Source organism: Choristoneura fumiferana, chromosome 9 (genome assembly GCF_025370935.1).
Source record: "Choristoneura fumiferana chromosome 9, NRCan_CFum_1, whole genome shotgun sequence".
In the NCBI taxonomy this organism is placed as follows: domain Eukaryota; kingdom Metazoa; phylum Arthropoda; class Insecta; order Lepidoptera; family Tortricidae; genus Choristoneura; species Choristoneura fumiferana.
Window position 1 is genome coordinate 3,442,562 of NC_133480.1, and position 22,411 is coordinate 3,464,972.

At 39.2% G+C, this 22,411-nt stretch overlaps 2 protein-coding genes across 2 annotated transcripts in view; one reads left to right on the forward strand and one right to left on the reverse strand.

The window, feature by feature from the left end:
- Mer (ezrin/radixin/moesin family protein merlin) overlaps positions 1–21,077 on the reverse strand; it is a 44,564-nt gene extending 23,487 nt beyond the window's left edge. Inside the window, exons 1-12 of the mRNA XM_074091904.1 lie at positions 20,726–21,077; positions 19,423–19,552; positions 16,876–17,081; positions 15,316–15,440; positions 12,176–12,278; positions 10,917–11,123; positions 8,932–9,036; positions 8,503–8,634; positions 7,246–7,392; positions 6,821–7,015; positions 5,925–6,103; positions 3,912–4,122 (exon numbers count right to left, since the gene is read on the reverse strand). Coding sequence (XP_073948005.1) covers positions 3,912–4,122; positions 5,925–6,103; positions 6,821–7,015; positions 7,246–7,392; positions 8,503–8,634; positions 8,932–9,036; positions 10,917–11,123; positions 12,176–12,278; positions 15,316–15,440; positions 16,876–17,081; positions 19,423–19,552; positions 20,726–20,812 — 1,827 coding nt within the window. The 5' untranslated portion in view covers positions 20,813–21,077. The remainder of the gene's footprint in view (positions 1–3,911; positions 4,123–5,924; positions 6,104–6,820; positions 7,016–7,245; positions 7,393–8,502; positions 8,635–8,931; positions 9,037–10,916; positions 11,124–12,175; positions 12,279–15,315; positions 15,441–16,875; positions 17,082–19,422; positions 19,553–20,725) is intronic.
- A 371-nt stretch (positions 21,078–21,448) lies between these two features.
- The window catches only part of LOC141430984 (RRP12-like protein), a 62,433-nt gene continuing 61,470 nt past the window's right edge, over positions 21,449–22,411 (forward strand). Inside the window, exons 1-2 of the mRNA XM_074091894.1 lie at positions 21,449–21,684; positions 21,846–22,098. Of these exons, the coding sequence (XP_073947995.1) occupies positions 21,549–21,684; positions 21,846–22,098 (389 nt within the window). The 5' untranslated portion in view covers positions 21,449–21,548. The remainder of the gene's footprint in view (positions 21,685–21,845; positions 22,099–22,411) is intronic.

The window sequence follows — 22,411 nt, forward strand, 5'->3', positions numbered from 1 at the left end:
TGTGCGTGTGGTTCTCCATATGGAGCAAGGAACATGATGACGCTTTCCAAGAATTAAAAAAGCGAATGTCATCAGCTCCAGCCCTGAGATTAAAAGAAAAGAAACTTCTTTACTCACGAATGCAAGCCTCACCAAAAAGGACACAGATTTCATATGGAGCAAAGAACATGATGACGCTTTCCAAGAACTAAAAAAGCGAATGTCATCAGCTCCAGCCCTGAGATTTAAAGAAAAGAAACTTCTTTACTCACGAATGCAAGCCTCACCAAAAAGGACACAGATTTCATATGGAGCAAAGAACATGATGACGCTTTCCAAGAACTAAAAAAGCGAATGTCATCAGCTCCAGCCCTGAGATTAAAAGAAAAGAAACTTCTTTACTCACCAATGCAAGCCTCACCAAAAAGGACACAGATTTCATATGGAGCAAAGAACATGATGACGCTTTCCAAGAACTAAAAAAGCGAATGTCATCAGCTCCAGCCCTGAGATTAAAAGAAAAGAAACTTCATTACTCACGAATGCAAGCCCTGTAGGAATAGCAGATGTTTTAATACATCAGCCAGCAGGTAAAAAGGGAAAAGTATCCCATAATCATGAAGTAAAAGGCTATTCATACGTACACGCGGGGGCAGGTTTGACACCATCTGATCTCCGGACATGCCCCGGATATCAGTAGACCCGTCAAACAGGGAGTTGAAGAGTCCATCTCGGCCAGCAACATCACTCATCCTTGATTCTAGTTCTGAAAGTCTGGAGGCAGTTTATGGAAACTGCTTTAAGAGGGTAGCAGGGACCTCATCTCGCTGAGATGGATTCGGCTCTCCTGTCATAAGGAGAGTGGTGATCAGGTTTGATCACTTTAGATTAAGCTTTAGTTAACACTGAATAATAATCTTGTAATCTCATATCTATATATGTATGATACCGTTTGTATTAGGTATCTACTACGAATTTATTAGAATTAAGACATGGCACCATATAGCCATATATTTAGAACCAAGAGGTCTAAAGACTAACTAACTGTAACCAAGCCATCTTGAGACTTAGGTTCCTATAGTGTAGTGTGGTGGTGGTGATAGATGGGTTTGTGTGATTTGTGTGTGTTCTTACAGTGTGGAGGTGGAGGAACTGCATGAACACGCATATTTTGCATAAGCTTAGCTCCAAGCTCTTGGAGTTGGTCGAAATAAATTTATTATTATTATTATTATTATTAGCTATCGTAAGGTCGCGGGTGAGCAAGGAAATTATTTTAGTTCATTGATATGGACCTCCGCAAAGTACCGCCTGATTCAATAAATTATTCAGGAATAGTCAAATTTGAATTACTCAAAGCAGGCTTTGCAGCTTTTGCAGGTGGTAGGACCTTGTGCAAGGTCCGCCCGGATTGCTACCACCATCTTGCTCGCTAATCCTGCCGTGAAGCAGCAGTGCTTGCAATGTTGTGTTTCGGCGTGGAGAGTAAGACAGCCGGTGAAATTACTGGCATTTGAGGTATCCCATCTTAGGCCTCTAGGTTGGCAACGCATCTGCAATACCCCTGGTGTTGCAGATGTTTATGGGTGGTGGTGATCTCTTACCATCAGGAGACCCCTTGCTCGTTTTCCATCCAGTCGATTAAAAAAAATTAAAGCAGACAACAATAAAAGTTTGGAAGAAATCTTAACTTTAGGGAAACCAGTTTAAAAGGAAGACTAGAAACAGCAGACATTTTTTATAATCAGCGACATAACGCCAGAAGTAATTTAATGCGATAAAAGATAGAACGTTTAAAGGAAGATCCAATATGCCTAAACACTATCAGCCTTATTCATAAAAAATCCTTAATTGAGGTTTGATCGGTCTGTTACTTAGCAGACTGATTAAGCTTGTTAGACGGTTGTCAAGAAGTATGATTCATAAACGCTTGCTAGCAGTCTGCTAGTTGTTGAGCTGCTGATAGACGGATTAGACGCGTTATGTTGGCCACCTTGACAAATCAGAGACAAAAAATGGCCTAATCGATAATTTAAAAAAAAATTGACAGCAGTGACAGCAAATTACCAGGAAAAAAAAATAAAAAGCGAGATGTTTGTTTTCCCGCCATTTCCGATCCGCATGTTTATGTTGTGCAAAAAGCCATAATTATGTTAATCATCCTTATTTTTTTTCATATTTATTGTTAATATATTGTTGCTAATTTAGAGATTTTTAAATAGAAATTCCTGAAAATAAATTTTTATGTTTTTTTTTTAATCTGCGTAGCCCTGCCTTCACTATAAATATCTTCGGTAACTATGGTTTTTTGCTCTAGTCAAAGTCAGCTGTTCAAACTTGTGGCGGCCATTTTGTGACTTAGCAGAAAGATAAAGGAGGGTCTACGGTCCCCTAACTTTAGCAGAGCCTTGATCGACTGATTAGCGCTAACAGACGTTTATGAATCATGTTTTTTAGCATCGGGCCTTCAAGGAGCCTTCAAGGAGGCTCTAACTTTTTATGAATAAGGCTGTATAACTGTTTTTGTCGGAATGGTAATTATTTATTTCGAGTGTTGACTACAGAAGTTTTGAAGGCGTGTGTGACATGTAGTGTTCTGTGTGGCAGAGGAGTGAGAGTGCTGTATGTAAGCATATGTGTCGCACAGGCATAGCACGGGTACACTGTTGGTTGTAGGGAAGCAAGGTAAAAATATTAATTTCATTCATACGGACCTCCGCAAAATAATACCTGAATTATCAGTTTTACATTCCAGGTCGAAAATTATTCGGGCGTACACTACCGCAACCCCAACCTGCTAACAGTCCTACCTTCCCTAGCACAGATATAGTTTACACTAGATTGCGCAAATGCATCTACTTCAGGGTTGGCCCCATACAAAGACTGACCGCTAACTAACTAATCATGACTAGTGACTGACTCGAGCCCCATGGCGCGAGAGGGCGGCGCATTTGAATCGATTTTGCGCGGACATCGGGGAATTCACATCGCTAATTCGCTCTTGAGACGTCACAGTAGATATAAAAAAGTGACACGGTTGGTTTTCATACAGATTGAGGTATTTGCGTTATCTAGTGTAATCTATATCTGTGTTCCCTAGCAAAAAACTCGTATGAGATAGTTATGCACCCTTTGTTGTACAGTCGCCATCAGATATTTCGGAGCGGCCACGTAGGTCGAAAATATCGGAACATGCACTCTATTATTAAGGAATTAGAGTCCATGTATCGATGTTTTTGATCACCTTGGCCGTTCCGAAATATCTGATGGCGACTGTATCAGGTATTAGTTCTGGTGACTGTACCTACGTCTGTCATAAAATTAACCGCCAGCTATTTCAAGTATTACAGTTTCGTCAGCTTCTTTTAAATTTGACTAAAACGGAAATCAACAATGACGAGGTTTCCGATTTTCAGGCGCGGTCCGAAGGTGGGGTCACAGGGGACATGAGCCCCCCCAATCGTAAACGTCAAATTGAAAATTCTTATAAAAACAAAATAAAAAAATTCAAAAAAAAAACATTTTTTGCCCTTAGCCGCGATGTATTATTATTAGTGACCCCCTCCAAAATTCCAGGCTGCGACCGCGCCTGCCTATTTTACTGTCATAAAAACGCGCGCGCGCAAAGTGTCTTTCCCTATGGTGCAGGGCGTGCGTTGCCCACGGGCGCAGTGGTGGTTAAGGTAAACGTCCACTTGTCGGTATCGTACGCATCGGACGCATCGCACGCAGCGGATCGTAGTATTCTTTGTATAGAAACTCATATAAGTGCGTCCACCTGTCCGCATCGTAAGCATTGCACAGTTCTATACAAAGCAACAAATCCGATACGTCCGAAGCGTATGATGTGGATCAGTGGGACGCCTACCTTTAGGAGCGCCGGCCGCGGCACTTTGAGCTCCTCCGACATTAGACAGTTGGATCGTTGTTACCTAAAGCTCTTCGTAAAACTGTAGCCTGGTGTTAGTGGCGCCCTGCCTCAGCCGCCGCAGCGTGGAATACTTGGTGTCTCCAGCGCGCGCTTGCTGCTCGTGCAAGCGGTCCAGCGTGGCTGCGCCGCGCTCAACCCGTAACACGGAGAACTCGCTGCGAAGGGACTCCAGCTGCTGTTGGAGGTGTTTCGATTTGGCTAGGTATTCCACTCTGGAATAAAAATAACGGGTATTTTATCGTAAGTTAACCTTTATTGGCATAATTTAAATCTCATATAGCGCATAGTATCGTTTGGTATATTTATCATATCGCCGAAACTCATGTCGCCATAACCTTGATTGTACGGAACTCTCATAATCTTGTGAGTATTTCTCAAAAAGTTGTCCCGTCATGAAATTGCAAAGAAATCTTTTTGTCAGGAAATTATTAATACTAAGGACAAGTTATGATTGGTTTTTAGGAGTCTTTTTGTATTTTTGATTTCAACTCCAAATTTGTTACTTTTACGGGTATCCCGTAAAACCATATCGAAAATACAAACTGTGACATGGATGCACAGAAAAACCAGAAAAAGAGACCAGCGCTGGGAATCGAACTCAGGTCCTCAGCAATCCGTGCTGCGTGCTATAGCCCCTACACCACCGCTGGACAGGAATCTACATCCTACGCATACATATCTCAGGTTGCTTATTTCTACTACGCTACTACTATTATGTATTTTCGACTAAGAACAAGATCAAAAAACTTAAACTGCATTAACATAAAAATATCTTGTCAGGGAAACTTCGCGAAATCTCGTGAGGAAAAATCGTAATTTTGTAACTACATACATCGAAACTTTCTATTGGATCCAACAATAAAGATTAAATCTGACTTTTTATCACTTGTACCACAAGGTTTTGTATATATTTAAACACAATATTACTTAGTTTTTGTGTTGAAACAGCGTCAGAAAAAATAATATATATTTTTTTAATAAGGTTTGACAACTGGTTGGACAACTGTTTGAGAAATAGTCTTATACTTACTTTATGCACTAGAGCATAAAAAGTCATTTTATATCGCCTAGATCCAGCATAAACAGGAACTTTAAGAGCATGAGAAGTGAAAAATAGTTTTTATGCCAAGTACATTTTATGCGAAGTAATTTCTGATAACAAAAATTACGCTATACGTGTTATGCTTAGTGTGTTTCGAGTAAAGAAGATAGCATACTAGATGAGGGTCACTATATTCTATACTCTGTTTCTACGGCAGGCAAAAAAACGTACTATGGTCAACCTTTCACATGTATCTCTCAATGTCATTCTAAAACATGATACAACAAGTTTTATTGTCTTGAGGGACCACAAACACTCCGTACTTTGAATATTTAAACTAAGAGCACACCAAAATATAATAAACTTCTTCAATGTTCGTTTTTTCGCCTGCATAATTCTACACAATGGTAATCCCACTGCATGATGCCAAGGTTACGTGACACTCTTGCCATAATGAGGGCTATTGCGTATGAATTCGCCGTTAGAGGCGCTAGTGTAGCGCGAGGTCTCCGAAATGTCAGACAGTTTTGTCTTTCGGAAACCTTTGTCCTCCCTTTTTTCCGAACAAAAGGGGACTACGCAACACTGTGGTATGCTGGATATTTTTATGGGTACAGTTTTAAGGTATTAAAAAAAATATTAAATTTTTTATTGTTCATGTAATTAAGAATTATTCTGAATTATAATAGCTTTAAAATTAGTGAATTATTTATAAAAAATGTCAAATTATTATTTTAAATATAAACTGAAACGAATTAAATATTAAAACAAAATAATATTAGGTATTAAATATGATTTAAATGTAAATTTTTGTTTACACGCCCGTAATAACAAACTAACCACTATACTTCAGGCAGGACCTTTGTCTACAGTGGCGCCAACTGGTGAGCGCGAAAACGGTAGCCCTCATTACACAACGCGGCGTACAATAAAGTCTGAACCGTATTTGACTAGAACTAGAATAGTACTGACCGCTCTTTCTCTATCTCCAGCGACAGCCGATGAATGTGGGGGTCGGGCTCGTCGGGCACCAGCTCGTAGGAGTTAAGCTCGGGCTCCGCCGGCGCCCCGTTGGGGGCCACCTCGCCGCCTAACTCGGCTGGCAGCGAGCACGTTGACGGGAACAGGCTTGATGGAACTGTGTTCGATGACTGAAAAAAAAAAGGTTTTGGTACGACGTTTTTCTGGCTAACTGTACAGACAGCGGGAAGTGACTTTATTTTATACTATGTGAAGATAAGAGGAGCATTCTGACGACCGCATAGCTTAGTCAAAGCTTGAGGTCCCGGGTTCGATTGGGGCACATTTGTATGGAAAATACTGTTTGTTCTCGAGTCTTGGGTGTTTAATTTGTATTTAAATATGTATCTATCTACTTAAGTATGTTTATCTATTAGCCTAGTATCCATAACAAAAGGTTTGCTTACTTCGGGCCTAGGTCAATGGGTGTTAAGCGTCCCATGTTTTTTATTTATTAGTTGGGGACTGACAAAGAGCGAGTTTGATTAGTTCTAGATACATCATCATCATCATCCCAGCCTATATACGTCCCACTGCTGGACACAACCCTCCTTTCAGAATGAGAGGGCTTGGGCCGTAGTTCCCACGCGGGCCCAGTGCGGATTGGGAACTTCACATAAACAATTGAATTGTTTTCCTTCACCGTAAAGCTCGTGGTAAATTTCAAATGTAATTTCACACATGAATTTCGAAAAATTCAGAGGTGCGAGCCGGGGTTTGAACCCACGATCCTCTGCTTGAGAGGCTATAGGTCAAACCACTCGGCCACCACGGCTTTTACATCACACACATCAAAAAAGTCTCAGGATACTCAATATTTTTGGTAAGTGTAGAATTAGAAGACTTACAGCGGGCGGGGGTAGCGAGCCAGTCCCAGTTCGGCTCAGAAAGTTCAACAGCTTCTCCTTAGCAGCCTTCTCGGCGACCCGAGCCGACATCAGCTCGACTTTGAGCCGGTCGGCTTCGGCCGCTCGCTTCTCCGACTCTTCCACCAGCCGGGCCGTGAGGAACTCCGCTTCGCGCGTCTTGCGTTCTAAGTGCACCTGGGGATTTTGAAATTTTAAATCATCATCAGCATCTCGGCCTTAAGTTCCACTGCAGGCCACAGGCCCTCTTAGAATGATATAGAGGGGAGGGTACATTTTCAATGGAAGGTTTATTTGACCTTGAACACAAAAAGATTGCGGAACACAGCGTTAGCAAGTATTTTTTCACCAATGGGAAAGCTTCCTCCCTTATGCGACCTTTCTTCGCCAACTGAGGGATGTATTACCTTTTCCTCCTCGGTGCGTATAGCAGACAGCCGCAGTCTGGCGTTGTCACGTTCTGCATCGGCGGCCTTCTGCGCCAATAGCGAAGCTTCTTCCTCCGCCACTCGACCTTTCTCCGCCAAAAGTTCGGCCGTTTCTTCGGAACGGCGCTGTGGCAAAAAATATGTTGAAAATAAATTACAATGTTGAAACTAGTCTTCCTAATCTTAAGAAAAAATTGTGGTAATGTAATGCTATTGTGGTATTGTAGCGGGGTTGGGAGTAGGTATTTAATGCGATCTAGTTAAAGAGATTTGTAAATAAGATAAGAGTGTAGTTTTCGCCAACAAACTGTTTTGCAGTTTGGCGAAAGTATAATTGTAATCTTTTTGTATAACATAAATGAGTAAATAAATTAAAAAAAAAAAAGTAGGTACTCATAACTCACACAAGTGTGGTAGTCGCTACTGGTGTGGTGGTGGTCGGAAGTAGAGTGATCGCCACAAGTGTAGTAAAAAAAAAATACAATAATTATAATTTTAATATTTTACTCTGAGTAGGTTGGTATACAATTTTTATTTAAGGAGGTAGGTTTAACCATCGCACCAAAATATGCTTAATCTTGTTGTGTTTGCTGTTCACAATTTCTTGCACAGTTTCAAATGGAAATTTATTAAGTATGCGAGGCAGAGTAGACGTCCACACTCTCTGGCCATAAACATTATGACATCTGGGTATAACATAGTTTGGCAAGTTAGATAGATTTCTCAAGTTCTTTGGTCTATTCTTCCTATTTAACTGGTATATATACTACCACTACTGGTATGTATACTGGTATATTTTACTGGTAGTGGTCGTTATTGTGTGATGGTCACCATAAGTGTGGTGGTCGCCACTAATATAGTGGCTGTCAGTATTATGGAGGTTGCTATTAGTATGATGTTCGCCACAAGTGTGGTTGTCACTATGAAGCACAGATTAAACCTGCAAGAAAAATCGACAAGTTGCGGTACACTGCGAGGATGTAAAGCAAACGAGTTTCAAGTAATCAATTGAGTGCCGTAATGTAGTGCAACTTGCACGATTTTTCTTGTTCTAAACTTGGCTTTAGTGTGGTGATCGCCGCAAGTGTGGTGGTCACCACAAGTGACGTGGTCGCCACAAGTGAAGCGATCGCCATAAGTGTGGCGGTCGCCACAAGTGTTAGGGTCGCCACAAGTGTGGTGGTCGCTATCAGTGTGGTTGCCGCAAGTGTGATCGCTGCCAGTGCGGCGACTCACCAGCGCCTCGTTGGCGAGCCGGATCTCTTCCTGGTACTGCAGCAGGCGCTGTTCCATGGCAGCGCGCTCCCGCTCAGCAGCTTCCCGCAACTGCTTTTCTCGTGCCAGCTTATTTCGCTCGATCTGACGACGCTGTAAAACATCAATTATATTCGTGTTTGTGGGTGTGTTCCCACTGGTTCCATTTACACGACAGTACTATAATAGAGTTTTATAATGGTACTGTCAATGGAACTAGTGGGAACTCACCTGTTTGTGGACCTTTAATTGTCAAATAAAAGTACAGGAGTAGAAAAAGAATTTTAAGAATGTTGAAATAATATATAATGGTAACCCACGTTTAGGTCTAAGTACTACGTCTGTTAAAAAGTAAGGAATCAGGAGGCTATTCCAAAACCGGACACGTCCCGGACAAAATATTTTACTGACCTGTTTTTCTTCCTTAGCTTGCGCTTTCATCTGCTGCACCTCCATAGTGTCCGGTTTGCGCCGACGCATGTAAAGGTCATGGTTGCCGATGCACAAGTCCAGTATCTGCAATATCCACGGAACATTATAGCACTTTATAATGTTTTAAGTGGTTTAAATGAAGTTATCATCTTTAATTTAATTATCAGTTAATTAATAGACACTATCTTAATCCTTCTAATATTTAACGCAATACTTAAAAAAACCGGCCAAGAGCGTGTCGGACACGCCCGAAATAGGGTTCCGTAGCCATTACGAAAAAATTAAGTACTTAATATTTTTCTAAGGATTTCGTATTTTATACGGAATCTTCCATAGTTTAGGTATATTTTATACCTTAGGCTGCTATTTACTCTTAAACTACTAAAAATTCTCAAGCAAACTTAACCGTTATAGTTTTCCTTGAAAGTTTTGATATACTTACTACCATCCTGATTTTTTTCAAATTTTCCACCCAAAAGTTTAGATTTGAGAGGGGGGGGGGGCTCGATTTTAATGAAAATTTGCACTTTAAAGTTGAATATTTCGCAAAAAAAAATCACCCTCACTTTACGTCTATGGGAATACCCTAAAAAAATTTTTGCCATTTTGGCTCCGGAACCCTAAAAAAGTTGAAATACCCAGGACATTGTCATTTCAAAGTTCAATATTTCAAAGAGCATGTCGGACCATCAGTGTGGGGTTCTGTAGTTCCCGACCTTGCCTTAACTCAAATTGACTTAGAAATATTTTTTTACAAAAACTTTCCTAGAAATATAATTTTCCTAGAAAGTTTTTATTTATTTATTTATTTAAGGAGAACCAACTGCTAAAAAAAAAACAATATATGTAGTAGCAACACAGAGCCAATTACAGGATCCCACAGATAGCTATAGTTAACATCTTTAAGCTTAACTTAAACGAGGTGACGCGCACCACATCAGACGTCACACCATGCCAAACAAAACAACACAGAACTTCAAACACACAACAGAGCTTTATTAAGCTTAACTTCCCTGATATTTCATATTTTTAAGCGTGCGGTTCAAAAGCTAGAGGGGGGGCACATTTTTTTGAACTTTCGAAGTGAATATCTCCCAAAAATATCCACTTTATCAAAAAATCATTTTCAAATACCTATCCAACGATACCCCGCCACATAGGGTAGAAGTGAAAATAAAATCATCCCCACTATACCTAACCACTTTGTTGGCGTGACCGATATGTATATTAATGCTAAATTACAGCTTTGTGGTACTAATGGTTTCTGAGCTTAGCCGCGGACAGACATGGCGAAACTATAAGGGTTCCTAGTTAATTCCGGAACCCTAATAACGGTTGAACCAATTTTGATGAAATGCGTTGATTGAGAACTGCACGTCGGTTGAAAAACTGCACCGAAATCGGTCCATCCGTTTGAGACCTACGGTGCCATAGTCAGACATGGCGTCAAGCTTATAGCACCCCTCTTTTTGTGACGGGGGTTAACGCATTCACAGCCACTTGACTTCCACAGGTGCCACCGACGCACATGTGCGTTCAAAATGTATGAATAATTATGACCGCGGCACTGGCCGAAGTCCCGAAACCGCATATATGCGTCGGTGGCAGTGAATGTGTTAAAAATGAATTCCTTGATCGAAAATACAAACCGAAATACGGATGCACAGAAAAACCTGATAAATAAGACCAGCGTTGGGAATCGAACCCAGGTCCTCGGCAGTCCAGCGGTGGTGTAGCGGTATAGCACGTGGCACGGAATGCCGAGGACCTGGGTTCGATTCCCAACGCTGGTCTTATTTATCTGGTTTTTCTGTGCACCAATATTTCAGTTTGTATTTTCGATATGGGTTTCACGGGATGACCGTAAAAGTAACAATTTGGAGTTGAAATAAATAATACAAAAAGACACCAAAAATCAATCCTCAATCCATCTGAATTCCTTGACTTTTATAACAGAAACTTACCAACTTATTCATCCCCTTCGGCGAAAAGAATATAAAGTTGTTGACCGATTTGTCCACAAACTTGATGATAAATTTCTTGTCGTCGAATGATATGTGCTTGATCTCGGACCAGGGGAACGTAGTCTTTGGCATCAGTTTGTTGTCCTTTTCATATATGTTGAGCCCCAGTGCTGTCACGCCGAGGTATAAGTCTGTATCTTTTTTGTTCTGAAAAAAATTACAAGTGTTTATTTTTCACTTCTCATGTTGGTGCAGTTAGCTTTCGTACTTTGTCATTTTACAACACGTACTAAACGCCATGCAAGATTGTCAATGTGTCAATAATAATAATAATAATAATAACATAATATGTGTGCGATAATAATAATATCATGGGGCACTTGACACCAGTTGACCTAGTCCCAAACTATTTAAGCAAAGTTTGTACTATGGATACTAGGCAATCGATAAAAAAAAAATATCATGGGACACTTGACACCAATTGACCTAGTCCCAAACTAAGCAAAGCTTGTTCTATGGATACTAGGCAACGGATAAACATACTTATATAGATAAATACATACTTAAATACATATTAAACATCCAAGACCCGAGAACAAACATTCGTGTTATTCACACAAATATCTGCCACGGCCGGGAATCGAAGCCAGGACCTCAAGCTTCGTAGTCAGGTTCTCTAACCACTTGGCCATCCGGTCGTCAAACATACTTATAAGTGATCCGCTACTTTTGATGCTGACTATACTTCGTCTTAATCTAGGTAATATAAAATGAACTAAAACAATCATTTTGCTAAACCACGACCTTATGATAGCTATACTTATGCAAAAAATGCGTGTTCATGCAGTTCCTCCACCTCCACACTGCAAGAACACACACAAATCACACAAACCTATCTACCACTCCCACCACACTACACTGACGCGTTTTGAACTCAACCAGAGCTCATCTTCAGAGCAACACAACCGTTCACCATGCTACCAGATAGACTCTGGATCTAAACTAAACCCGTCAGTGTAGCGTGGTGGTGGTGATATATGAGTTTGTGTGTTTTTACAAAAAACGGTGCTCCAGAGCATAAAGTAAATCGTCGTGACGACAAAGCTAGCATACCAATAAAATTGTAACACAGTTCTAGTTGCTACCCGTGACTCCGGCTGTAAAGAACACATTTAACACTATCCCGCGGGAAGCACCCTAAACAGTAATGCCGATTTTGGAATACAATATACTCTTTGAAATCCAAATACAAAACTTACATTAATAGAAAAGTAGTTGACCCCATACATATCAAGATCTTGGGCTATTTTCAGGTACTCCATCTCCGCCTCGTCCCGGGACATGCCTTTGTGGTCTGCATACCTGCAACAAAAACATGACAATAACTATACTTCGCTTTTTTAGCATTAGAAAAAGGGTAAACAATCTTGACGAGACTTTTTATCGTAAAATGTTTTAAAAAACAGTAATTATTACTTATGATACCAAAAGCATGTGTGTTTGCAGGTGGTAAGACCTTGTGCAAGGTCCGCCCGGATTGCTACCACCATTTTGCTCGCTAATCCTGCCGTGAAGCAGCAGTGCTTGCACTATTGTGTTTCGGCGTGGAGAGTAAGACAGCCGGTGAAATTACTGGCACTTGAGGTATCCCATCTTAGGCCTCTAGGTTGGCAACGCATCTGCAATAGCCCTGGTGTTGCAGATGTTTATGGGCGGTGGTGATCTCTTACCATCAGGAGACCCACTTGCTCGTTTGCCATCCAGTCGAATAAAAAAAAAACATATTTGCTGTCACTTATTTTTCAAAAGTGTTTTTCAATAAAAAGACGTCAAGATCGCTTACCTTCTTTCTAATGCTAAATATGAAGGTATAGTCACACGGATTGAGAAAGGGATGCTTGGATGGTTTGGGCATGTTGAGAGAATGAATGAAAACAGATTGACTAAGCAGATCTATAAGAGCGTGAATGGGAACGTTGGGAGAGGAAGGCCTAGACGAACGTACCACGCTCAAATCGGGGACGTTCTGAAGAAAGGTCGGGTCAGGAGTACCCTAAACCGACGTGTATGCATGAAAAGATTGATGAATGTAGAGGAAGCGAGAGTTGTATACCAGAATCGTAGCAAGTGTAAGGATGTAGTCTCTGCCTACCCCGTTGGGAAAGAGGCGTGATTTTATGTATGTATTAAATACCTGTTGCCCGCGACTCGGTCCCCGTAGAATACGTTTATCGCTATCCCGCGGAAACTATGAAAATTTTCCGGGATAACTATCCCATGTCCTTCCCCGGGACTCAAACTATCTGTACACCGAATTTCATCGAAATCGGTTTAGACGTGAAGAGGTAACAAACAAGCAAACGGACTAACGAACTTTTGCATTTATAATATTAGTAGGATTCAAAATTGTTCAAGGATCCTACTTAATTTTCAATCCTTAATGAATGTTTCTCAAGAAGTTTTTAATGTTGAAACAAAAATCTTTAATTTGTGGTAAGCGAAAAGGGAAATTTTCATACAATACGGTGTCTGACTGTTTTTTATTTATTTTTATAAATCTCACAGCTTATTGCTTATTGCATATCGAAAGGAAAAACAATTTTCAAGCTACTTTTACATTATAACAGAGTTACAGAAGTTTGAAGTTTAGACATTACCTTAGTCTGTTTATCCGGCACCATTGTTTACGAGGGAGGTCAAACCCCGGGTACGATAGAGGATACCAGTATGGTGAGTGTACAAACGTTAAATTAATATGTATTCTTTCTTACATCGTAATTACTAACTGCAACGGTAAACCGGACATTCCGATCCATTGCAATGAATAAATTTGTATAAATAAACACCGTATTGCATTCAAACAGTAATTGATGAATAATGGTTGATTAAATGACTTATTTACTACAGTTTTAAAACGCGTCAATAGAGCCCTTTTTAGAATTCCGTACTTTAAAAGGAAAAACGGAACCCTTATCATAATAAAAGTAAATCTTTAATCAACATAAATATTATAATATAAACTTACGCAAACAAAGTAAAAGAAGAACGACACATGCCGCGAACTAGGATTTCCATGTTTCAGGTGAAAAAAATACTTACATAACTATACATAATTAATTATGTATATAATGAATTATGTTAAATGATCACTCGTGTGTCTGTCCGTCCGTCTGTCACAGCCGATTTGCTTTAAAACCCCGACACATGCACAGTCAACTACAAAAAAACGATACAGTCAAAAGACCCACCAAACCATTTTCTCAAGAAAGTTGTTATGAAAGTTCACTACTGATTCTTATCCGAGGACCACAACCACTCTGTTAAGAGTGTAACGACTTAGGAGAAGAAACAAAAACATTATTACTATTTGGATGTTGAACACACAAGCTGAACAGAAAGCAGATAGTAGACTGGTTATTTTCCTTCTACCTCCTTTTGTTGACTGTCAGTAGTCTACCCACATTGCACATGTACAACAAAATGCTTGTAAAAATTGTAACATTGCATTTGTACCATATTAGTTCTGCAGCCCAAGTCCACGGCCGAGTATAGGTAATGCCACGAGAGTTGAAGTGAATGATGACACACACAGCTACAAAAAGAAGTGATTGAGTAAAAGGAGAATGAATTAAATGAATGAGTTAGAGTCAAAAATACCGCCGTCATTACATGGGGCCAAAGTTTGCATACTTTTCGCTAGTGATACTGTAATGTTTGTCCGAATAATCGTTTGTCATAATTTTTTTCTCACTGAAACATAAAAAAAATCTGAAATTTTTAAATAGTCATCCTATAGAAAAGTATAGGTTAGGTTACTGAAATATTTTGAGAATAGTTATATATACACACAAGTAAATATGGCAATTAGGTATAGGAGCGGGGCGTCCTAATACAAGTATTTTATAACTTAATCTATTGATTATGTAACTAATTTATGGTGAATAAATATTTTTCATTTTTTTTTTTTCATTGGACTCAGAGAAAAAAGAGTTATGACAAACGATCATTCTGACAAACATTACATTCGGACTTTCAATACGTAGGCGAGCCGGTTCTCTATCGTTTGCCCGAATTTCATATGCCCGAATGTATCGATTTCTAGAATTTTCATTTGCCATAAAGTAATTTATTTCTGAAATAGTAATTTCTTTAGAGTTGATATTAAACAAACCTAACCTAACCTACTGCATTCTATATGATGACATTAAAAAAAAATCCTGAAAACAGCACGGTTCTATATATTTTATGGCAAACGTTGGTATGGCAAGTGAAATTCGGGCAAATGAAATTCGGGCAAGTAAAGGTAAACGAGGCGAGCCGATAGGGACCCCATTACATGACATGTTCCTTTGTGTGTGACCTCAACTCTGGTGGCACTACTACCGGCCACAAGGCTCACCATATCTTGATGCGGTCCTCCCACATCTCCGGCGTCATCTGGTACTGGTCGATGACGCGCTGCGGCAGCAGATCCTCGCTAGCCAACATGCCTGGCTTGTACGCGCTCTCATCGTAGTCGCCGTACTGAGGAAAAATTACTATGTCAAGCCTAAAGATTTTTTTTTCTGGCTGTGGGTACTTTTTGTCGACATACTTGCATCGTCATCTAACTGGTTCTCTAAAGCCGAGTTTAGACTTTTTTTTTATTCGACTGGATGGCAAACGAGCAAGTGGGTCTCCTGATGGTAAGAGATTACCACCGCCCATAAACATCTGCAACACCAGGGGTATTGCAGATGCGTTGCCAACCTAGAGGCCCAAGATGGGACACCTCAAGTGCCAGTAATTTCACCGGCTGTCTTACTCTCCATGCCGAAAGACAACAGTGCAAGCACTGCTGCTTGATTGCAAGAAAAATCGTGCAAGTTGCATTACATTGCGAGGCCGTAAAGCCAACGAGTTTGTAGTGGTCAATCGAGCGCCGCAATGTAATGCAACTTGCAAGATTTCTCTTGCAAGTCTAAACTCGGCTTAAGGGTCCCCCACATCTAACGACGCGGAATCGGCTTAAGCCGTCCAAAAAACGCTTATGGCCACGCAATAAGAGCGAAAAAGACGTCTTCCCGTCGTTAAACGCCGTTTCGCGTCAGCCGAGCCGATCGACGTCTTTTTCACTCATATTGAGTAGACATAAAGCATTTTTTGGTTCCGTGTATACAGATGTGGGGAAACCCTAAATTGTTCACCGAAAATATTTTTCTCACCTGTTTCATATGGACGAGAGATTTGTTTTAAGCTGTATGCTCTTCAGGATTGTTATAATACTAAGCTAACCTATAATGTTCTACAGGAAAATCCTAAAATATATCCTGTCATATACAGTCATGTAGGTGGGGTACTTCGCAACTTTATTAAATAATAAAGTAGACGAAGTAGGTAGTTGTAGATTGTGATGACATTCTCACTTTGGTGTACAGCTACCAAGCTGAATATACGATTTACTTCTAAACATGTGTTTCGTTAATATCTGGACATAATAATCCTGAATAGTCTACAATTTCAGAAAAAAAATCGTTTATCCATATGAAACAATTGGGAAATTAAAAATTTGGAAAAAATATTCCCCTCATCTAACCTGCATTATGTTTATCACATCACAAGTCAATCCAACTCCATAACATACGTTATTTGTTTTAGGTCTCCTGTCTGTTCCTTCCCCAAGATAAAAATTTCATAAACCGAACATTTTTCTCACGTGTCTAATGTCTCTACGCCGACATTGGCAAAATACGTCTTGCTGTCACGGCAAGAGTGAAAGCCATTAAAGAAAAAAAAAAGTCAATCCAACCACTCGTAGTTCCCAAGATTTGACCCACATTTTTAAGTAATCTAATAAAGCCAGTGTTTCTATATTTTACATTCTCATCCAAGTACCACACTAGTGTCTTATTCAACATCGACATTGGAACACACCGCTAAAAAAATATAACCTTACTTTACTAACCCAAAACGTATCTACCTTTGCCTGGACAGCATAACTTGCCAGAAGGACTGAGGCCTCGGGGGGACAGTAGATGTCCATGCTTAGTATCGCCTGCTTCACTTGCAAGAACAGCAGATGCTGTGTCACTTCTTGGATGAGCTCCTCGGCCACATCTTCGGGGTACAACTTGCAGAGGAGCATGAACGGCGTGCCGGGCATTTGGGAGACGCATTGGTCTTGCACTGTAAAGAAATAATTGATTAATTCATCATTAGTTTTGTTTCATTCATTCATTTCAATTATTCATTCATTTGTTTCAATTGTTCATTCATTTCATTTCATTCAATCTTTCATTCATTCATTATCAGTCTTATTTTTTAAACTGTCTGGAGTATCAACACCTGCAAATAGGGCTGCCATCTCTAAAATTTGGCTACCAGGACAAGACGCGTGAAAAACCCGGATTTTGGAGCCCGAAACCCGGACATGTCAACAGGCTTAGGTTTTTGTTAAACTTGGTCAGTAGGTATAATAAAATATAGGCCAATCAAAACGGATCCTTATAAAACGATTTACAGCTTGCTGGAAATTAATTCTTCAAAAAATTCTAATTGCATTGGTCTAAAAATTAAAAATATTTTTAAACCCGAACTACAAATGAAACCCCGCCCGGACGCTCCCCGGACGTTCTCCAAACTAGGACAAATCCGGGGAAACCCGGACGGATGGCAGCCCTACCTGCAAGGATTATCATTTTCACTAACTTTACAGGGTGGCACTTCAAATATTTATATTTTTATATAAAGAGAATTTTATGATTGTTTTGTCACCACCAATATCTTATATCTACTATAATTCAAACTAGTGTACTAGAGTACATATCAATGGAAAAAATAAGGGCTTTTATTTATTTACTAGCTTTTGCCCGCGACTCCGCCCGCGTCGTATTCGGTTATTGCGCGCTGTTCCCTCGGGAACTGTGCATTTTTCCGGGATAAAAGTAGCCTATGTCACTCTCGGGCCCATAAACTATCTCTATGCCAAAAATCACGTTGATCCGTCGCTCCGTCAGGGCGTGCAAGACAGACAAACACACAAACACACTTTCGCATTTATAATATTAGTATGGATATTTGTCACAAATACATTTCTTTTACCCTTTTTGGTGACATACGTTACGTTACGATGATATTCAACATTAGAACATTATATTTGGAAAATTGTGTTGTAACTCAGACATTTGTAAGTATTTATTTATTTATTTATTTAATCTCATAATTAACACTTACAGTCAAGCCGCACATGCTAATTATATTATAAGAGAAGTGCATAATAGAATGTATAAAACTAAATTCATAAAACTTAACAAGCCTATGTTAACTAGCAAATGCTTTGTCCCTAACAAATACAAATGTCGAAGTGACAGTAAAGACAAACGAATTTTAGAGGCATTTTAACTAAAATAGTTTGATTGTCGTTTATGAATAAGGGGGTAAATATTTACGTTACGGTAAGGTCGGTGTCACTATTGACTCCAAATGCCGGCTGTAATGTATTCAATATTAGTATAATAAGGAGTTATGTCGAGGAATAAAAATGCGAAGAGTAATAAAAAAAAACCATGCCATTCAGTGGCGTAACGTGGGTACCAGCCGCCCTGACTTATTTAGGGTACTCATTCAAACCGGTCCGACACCGGTGAGACATTTTTTTTGTTATGGAATTATCATCATATTTATCATCATCCCAGCCTATACACGTCCCACGCGGGCCCAGTGCGGATTGGGAACTTCACACATACCATTAAATTTTTATGGTATTTTGCCGCCCCCTAAATGTGCCACCCGGGGCGGACCGCCCCCCCACCTGGCCCAACTATGCTACGCCACTGATGCCATTGCAACAAAGGTAGTTTGAAAGGACCATGGCGTAACTAAAGTTGGTATTTTATTCACCCCAGTGCGCCCTTACTTACGATGTTTATCCAAGCCCTAACTTTTAAACGCAAAGGAGTTGAGATACAAGAATAAGAGCTCAAAAAAGATAATTATATTTCTTGCAAAATCATGATTGCAACTCAAAATTGACAAAAAGTGAGTTAGGATCATACTCCTTGCAGGTGTTGGAATGAGTAGCTACATGAATGGATAAATGTTAATTATTAATAATGTAAGACCTGCAATAAAATATTAATTAGGCAGAAAATTAAGTAAGTACCTAATCTAGCTAGTTGTAATAAAAATAATTCCTGCTTAATGTAGGTGGGAGATAAGCACATTCTGACTTGCGAAGAACCATGTTCTGTCAATAAATAACCTTGAACTTTTGTATGGGAATGGTTCTGTGAGTGCTGCTTTGAGAATGAGCTTGTATAGAATAAGAAACGTGTTAGTGATCTATGTGGTGTTGGCAGAACTAGCTTAGGGCAAGATTTGCCATGTGTAAAATATTTAAATTAAATATACTATGAATCTACTGTTTTTATTAACTTATTACGAATTATACCAATATCAACCAATTTTTGAGTCATAACTACCTTCAAAAAAGTTATAAATCAAATAAAGACTAAAAAGTATATCTTACCTCTTTTGTCCAACTTTAGCCAACTAATAAAATGTTTTGTGTCTTCAAATTGCAGTCCAAAGAACCATGTTTCTCTCAGACCTATGGTCCTGCAGACTAGGTCAAAAAGGTCTCGCCCTGTAGCTCGCCACTGTTAGAAAAAAAAAAAACTATAAAAATATCTCCAAAAACCAGTAAACTCACAATAAGATTAACACCATTAACCAATAATTTAATAATTCATATCTTTCAAGGCGTGGCAAATTCCATGTTTTACAGGGGGGGATCGGAGCAAACACCATGTTTTTCCAATGGGGTCAAATTACAAGTTTTACAGGAGGGGGACAAATTCCATGTTTTACAGGGAGAGGGGCAAACTCCATGTTTTGCAGGATGGTTTGCAAAGCTAGGATGCCCATATTTACTTTATTATTATTATTATATAAATTATCAGACAGGCAGTTGCAAGCAACTGACAGGTGCCTGTATCCAGCTGTTCCTTGGTCAAGTATTCTTTGTACTTTGTACTATTAGTCCAGCTGGTTCTTAAATTGATTCACATTCAGTGCTGAGACTACATGTTCTGGTAGTTTGTTCCATGTTTTGACCACTCTGTTACATAAGAAATGTCTGTGAGGATTATTGTGCGATCATTCAGTAGATAGTTTAAATTGGTGACCTCACAGGCGAGTGTTGTTATTAAGCTTGAACAAGTTATGGAACTCCTGCAAATTGTTATGTCCGGTAAGTATTTTATAGGTGTTTACTAAATCACCACACTGCGTTCCTTTAAAGTCGTAAGCTTTAGCAACTGCAGTTTTTCCTCATATGATTTGTTCTTCAATTGTCTTTAATTGACTTTTGCCATTGCCATACATATTCTATGAGGGAATATTAAAGAATTGTGACAATAAAATGTATGACAAATACTTAGTTGTGTTAATTACCCAATTGTTTTTGATAAGAAAAAAAACATTGTTTAAATAACGGATAATTTATATTTCAAATTATTAAAGTAAAAGTAATCAAATAACAACCACAAAGCCTGTTAAATAAAAATGTTTATTTATTTATTTTCATATGATTCGAATTGATATTTTTTACATGTAACTTGCATATCTTGCAATAAAAATTCAAATTGTTACAATGAACATAAATGTTATCTGCAATGGCGTAGGTGTTTGCCGACAAATTATCACTCCCTGCTCCAATTTACAGGAGTTTAGTACTCGTAGGGTGACTCATAACAAAACTATTGTACTAATTTGACCATAATCCAATGTCCAAACAACAACAAAAATAGCCATAAAACTTGACATCTCACCTCAAGGTTGAACTCCAATTCGGCATCCAACGTACACACCTTCACAGGAAAGGATTTGGACGCCTTCTTCCTTCGAAAAGGCGGCATTTTCACATCACATAGCTCTACAACTCCCAGTAAAACATGAAGCAATAGGTTAGGAGTTCTATCACGAATTTACTAATTACACGGCAATGGTTACCGTTTACGTAACAAACACTCGGCTAAGGAATGCGTGTAATTTCACATTACGTACTATTTCCAGCGGTTATTATTTACAAACAAGAAAAAGGCAACGAAACAGGGAGTACATTACGGTATGAAAGAAAAATTGGATGTTTCACGTTCCGTTCCGGGTCACTTCAATTGTCGCTTCCTGTCATTGTAAAAGTAACGCTTTTTGCGTGGTTAGGATTTTTGAAACAACTTTAGTTTTTGATTACAATTTATTAAAACCGAAAACAATTTACTTATAACTAGAAGCTAGCAGTCCCCTTAGTGTTGTTGTTGATTAGTTAAATTACGAATTACGTGCAAAGACTTAAATTATAAAATATAAATTAATTAAACAAATTATAAACTTCTGAGTCTTGAAAATTGGAAGGAGGTAGGGAAACAAAGTGTAATAGCAGCTTAAAATTTAAATTGATTTTGGGTCTCGCATAATACTTCTTTTTGATGCTGCCATTGCAATAAATTATTTTTAATCCGTATGTTGTCTTGCTTGTTTTTTGACAGTCATTTGACATTGATAATGATAACTTTGACAAGCTAATGCTTTTAAAACTTCATCACCACGTGCCGTCATATTTTTCATAAAAATAGATAGAAATTACCAAAAATCATGGGCAAGTTTAGATCAAAGCTGAAGGGTAAAACAAAAGGAAAAAGATGGAACAAAGGGCAATCTTCGAACTCAAACCCGAAAACTCAAAAATACAGAGAAATGGCGAAATCCCGGTTCTTCCAAGAGAATTTAGGTAATTTGCTTGAATTATTATAAAACTAAGCCTGGTTTTACCATCAACGAATACGCATTGAGTCTCCCTTTCATAAGAAGCCTTGAAATCCTTTCTTAACTTATACATCGTGTTAAAATTATTCACAAACTTCTAGCCTTAATATTATTGTATTTTTCTAGGAAATACTGGCTTGACTCAGCAGGCCGTCTCAAAACACGACGCCATGATAACCTATGGCCACTCAAAGGGCAAGCAGAAGTCAGCAGCTGAGACAGAGTTGACTATTGCAAAGGAATTTGAGAATATGTCTGTGAGATCTGGCGAGGATGACTCAGAGAGTCAGTTCTCTGGAAGTATGAAGTCTGGAACCTTCAGGACCTTCCAGACATTTGCTTCGGATTGGAGTCAGTGCTCTAACGTCAGCTTCAGCAAGTAAGTAACTTAATTTATGATTTCAGTGAGATTCCATGAGCGTCTCCACTGCTGTTGGTCCATAACCATTAATAGCCACTTCAAATTTTTTGTGTCTTACCAACCAGTCGCTTTAGGTTAGCAACCACTACTGCCAATGACGCCTGACAGCAGCAAAAGTGTATATTGTGTGTGACCGGTTTTTAAAACAGTTTCTAAATGGTGGATGCTGTAGTGCTTGTTGTATACCTGAAATAGACATACGGAACATTTAGACAATACAAAACATTATGGGGCTGTTTCACCATCCATTGATTAGTGTTAACTGACGGTT